The following is a 3,732-nucleotide window of genomic DNA, read 5'->3' as shown; positions in this document are numbered from 1 at the left end:
CATCTTTATTAAGCCCCCATTTGACAATCATTATTTGAAAAAAAAAAAAAAAAAAATTTCTACACGTTCATTTTAACCACATGTTTCAGACGATAAAATATTTTGTATTTAAAATTATTTTTTAACCATATATTTTCTTAAAAATCATTATTTAAAAAATATTACTTTGACCAGTTTATAGAGAGTAAGATCTACCTCATGAGTGAGCCATAAAAGAATAAAAGGGTAAGGAGATTAATTATTAAAACAAAAAAAAAGTTTGTGGGGCCAATCTGTAGTCCAAAACCCACCCAGAAAAGCACCTTATGAAAGTCTATGCATAAACTCACTTCACACTTCAAAACCCAGAGAACGAAACAAATCAAATCAAAAGAAAACATCTCTCTCTAAAATTAAATGGAGAATTTGTGCTTATAATCAAATCCATGGAGAAGAAAGAGGATAATTCAACTGAAAACGCATCACTTTCCGATCAGAATCACAAAAAAAAGTTTGTGGGGCCAATCTGTAGTCCAAAACCCACCCAGAAAAGCACCTTATGAAAGTCTATGCATAAACTCACTTCACACTTCAAAACCCAGAGAACGAAACAAATCAAATCAAAAGAAAACATCTCTCTCTAAAATTAAATGGAGAATTTGTGCTTATAATCAAATCCATGGAGAAGAAAGAGGATAATTCAACTGAAAACGCATCACTTTCCGATCAGAATCATCAGATGATTCCATCAAACAGTTTTTTCATGGCAAATAGCATATTTGACATGCCGTGTGAGGTAGATCAGAAGGGTTCTTTAGGCTTAATAGACATGCTGAATGTTCAAGATTTTACTAGCCCTTCTATATTTGATTTACTTCAAACGCCGCCGGTGATTCCACTACAGTCACAGCTACTTCCATCACCGCCTTCGACTGTTCCGGAATCGTCTGAAGTGGTCAACACACCGGCCAGCCCGAATTCTTCGTCTATGTCTTCATCTTCAACTGAAGCTGCTAATGATAAACAGAGTAAAACTGTGGAAGAAGAAGAAGAAATCGACCAAGAAAAGACCAAAAAACAGTGAGCCTTTTTCCCTTTTTCTTTTTTAATGTGTACAAAGATAAAGTTCCCAATTTTTAGATCCTCTTAAGCATTTATACGATGAGGTTCAACACGGGATTAAAAGAGTGTTCTGTTGTGCATGTTCTGATTACTTTAAATACAAGGGATTTGATTATGCTCATATTCTGTCTTTTATTCGCTTGTTTAAGTGGTAGAAAAAGTTAAATTTTCATTGGTAACTTTAGGTTGAAACCCAAAAAGAAGAACCAAAAGAGGCAAAGAGAACCGAGATTTGCGTTCATGACAAAGAGTGAAATTGAACATTTGGATGATGGATACAGATGGAGAAAGTACGGCCAAAAGGCTGTGAAAAACAGCCCCTTTCCTAGGTATATTCACACACGATTATACACACTACTTATAGATACATTCTTGTGTATGTATTCTTGTTTTTCACTTTTTCAATTTTAATCATTTTTTTGCCTATTTTGATAAGGGAGTGAAAAGTGACATAAAGATATTCATGATTATGAGTAGATTTCGCTAAAATTAATTTGTGGGGTTATGATTTACTTATTTATTTTTATTTTTTTTGTGCAGGAGTTATTATCGTTGCACTAGTACAGCATGTGGTGTGAAGAAAAGAGTTGAAAGATCATTTGAGGATCCATCCATAGTTGTCACAACCTATGAAGGTACCCACACACACCCGTGTCCTATAACTCCTCGTGGAAGCTTTGGAATTTTGTCGGAAAACACCTCTTATGGTGGTGGTGGTGGTGGTGGTGGTTGTTCTTCTTTCACCATACCTCAAGTGATTCATTACCAAAACCAACAGCATCAAATTCAGCAACAACCCTATTTCCGTAATTTGGCACCACCTTTGAGTTTCACCTATGCTAATTCCTTAGTTCCTCCACCACATCAAGAAAGACCTTTTTACCCCTCTGCAGCTCCTTTAGCCAGAGACCATGGACTTCTTGAAGATATGCTACCTTCACGAATTCTAAAGGAGACAAAGGAGGAGTAAAAGGGAAATTCACCTTACTGTGGATCTTGGTATGTTATTTTCCTACTGACAAAAGAAGTAATTGGGATTTTCTTTAGGCATAAGCCCTCTTCATTTTCACGTAGAAATCCATTATTTTCATGTAAATTACTAGCTTTTAGCTCATGGAGGTACTAGTTTGTTGATTAATTAATTTTCTTGCTTATTTCTTGTACTTCATTAAATTCTACTAATATTTAAGAGTGCTACTTAATTTTCTCATATTCCTTTTGTTATTTTTTTGAGTGAGTGCATGCATGCATATGTATTGTTCACATATATGTATCAGATCATCGATGTATTCTCCAGAAAAATTTAGGGTTAGGGTTTCTTAATGAGCATTTATACCCTCCTTCTGATTGCAATAGCTCCGAGTTGATACAAGAGCATTGCTTCATTAAGCCAGTGGACAAAAAGTAATGCTCAAATAAATAGTGCTTGACTCGATTCCTAATCTTGATCTTGGGTGATAAAAGAGTTTGATTGCACATCTCCCACTAGCATTGGTTTTCGGGAAAACTGGTTGTGTCACCGTACATTGCTTGATTATTAGGCCAGTGTTTGGTTTTTTTAAAAATTTGATAACATTTGATAAAATGTGTGGGTATGAAGTTGATAAAAGTTGTAGATTTGATGAAATGTATGGTTAAAATTAATTGTAAACTTTGATTTAGATTTTATCGACTTTTTAGCTAAACCAAACAAGGACTAAGACTTCGATATCCATCTTAAAATGTCAATTTTGTTAACAGAAGCAACTGAAACTCATATATATTATGTACTTATTTCATTGTTATTTGATGTGGAATTAACCTTAACATGCTTTCGTATGAGGAGACTCGTTTGAGAATATAAATCTTAAAATTCATGTGCTCGTTCGAGTCTTAGTTAGATCAAATTGCTCGTTGAAGTTTGGGATTCCACTTAAAAGGTAGTATTGTTAAGATGTACAGTTCAAGACCTTGTTTTGTATGTATTTCATCGTTATTCAATGTAAGATTTATCATTAACATTGATGACTCTTCACCTCCATATAAATGGGAAATTTTGCTAAATTTGTGAAATAATAATGCAAATTCTGTTTGAAACTTGTATGCAGGAGCTGCGTGGAAGAATCAATATATATATCAACTGACAGTGATCCCCTTTCTTCAATTAAGAATGTATAGCATAGAATACTGAATTTAAGAGAAATATCTCTAGCTAGTTTTTGAAGGTCTATGTTACATATACATTTATATATAATTTGGTGAAGGTCTCTTGCAACAAATGTTTAACAGAAATGATTTCTACTTCTAGCTAAACAAGATTTCTTGCCAACATTTTTAACTTCTCCATCCTTGGAATATCACACACCATAGATGCTTTATATCTTAACAAGAAAGAATGAGCTAATTTCGGGGTTTTTTTAAATTAAAATTAAAAGGTAGACGTTTAGACATGGATCCTACCAGTTTATTAAAATTGAAACGTAACAGTACATAGACGTAATTAGCTCTAGTATATGTGGATGTACCTTAACTATGCGATCCATTTTAATTTGATGTGTGGATGCATATACGTAGTTGAAATTTATTTTTAATTTTTAAATCAGCACTAAAATGTAAACTTCACAAAAAAAAAAAAAAAAAAAAAAGGGAAAA

At 33.4% G+C, this 3,732-nt stretch overlaps 1 protein-coding gene across 2 annotated transcripts; it reads left to right on the top strand.

Moving 5' to 3' along the window:
- Positions 1-542: 542 nt before the first annotated feature.
- On the top strand, positions 543-3,383 carry LOC111371525 (probable WRKY transcription factor 48). Of its 2 annotated transcripts, XM_022993564.1 has the most exons (4): positions 543-1,059; positions 1,287-1,430; positions 1,642-2,100; positions 3,189-3,383. In XM_022993564.1, exons 1-3 carry the CDS (start codon positions 659-661, stop codon positions 2,069-2,071), a joined length of 975 nt encoding a protein of 324 aa, XP_022849332.1. In that variant the 5' UTR covers positions 543-658; the 3' UTR covers positions 2,072-2,100; positions 3,189-3,383. The 2 variants fall into 2 exon arrangements, with proteins under 2 accessions (XP_022849332.1, XP_022849331.1); XM_022993563.1 differs by lacking the exon at positions 3,189-3,383 and having other exon boundaries at positions 1,642-2,311.
- Positions 3,384-3,732: the final 349 nt, after the last annotated feature.

This window comes from Olea europaea, chromosome 22, assembly GCF_002742605.1.
Source record: "Olea europaea var. sylvestris chromosome 22, O_europaea_v1, whole genome shotgun sequence".
Lineage (NCBI taxonomy): Eukaryota > Viridiplantae > Streptophyta > Magnoliopsida > Lamiales > Oleaceae > Olea > Olea europaea.
The sequence above is the reverse complement of the archived record's forward strand: the minus strand, read 5'-3'. Positions and strand labels throughout refer to the sequence as shown.

Bases quoted from the DNA above. Each gene is read 5' to 3' on its own strand.
- LOC111371525 (XM_022993564.1), top strand. From the start codon at position 659: ATGGAGAAGAAAGAGGATAATTCAACTGAAAACGCATCACTTTCCGAT. The intron at 1,060-1,286 runs GTGAGCCTTTTT...TGGTAACTTTAG, and splicing joins CAAGAAAAGACCAAAAAACA to GTTGAAACCCAAAAAGAAGA. The intron at 1,431-1,641 runs GTATATTCACAC...TTTTTTGTGCAG, and splicing joins AAAAACAGCCCCTTTCCTAG to GAGTTATTATCGTTGCACTA.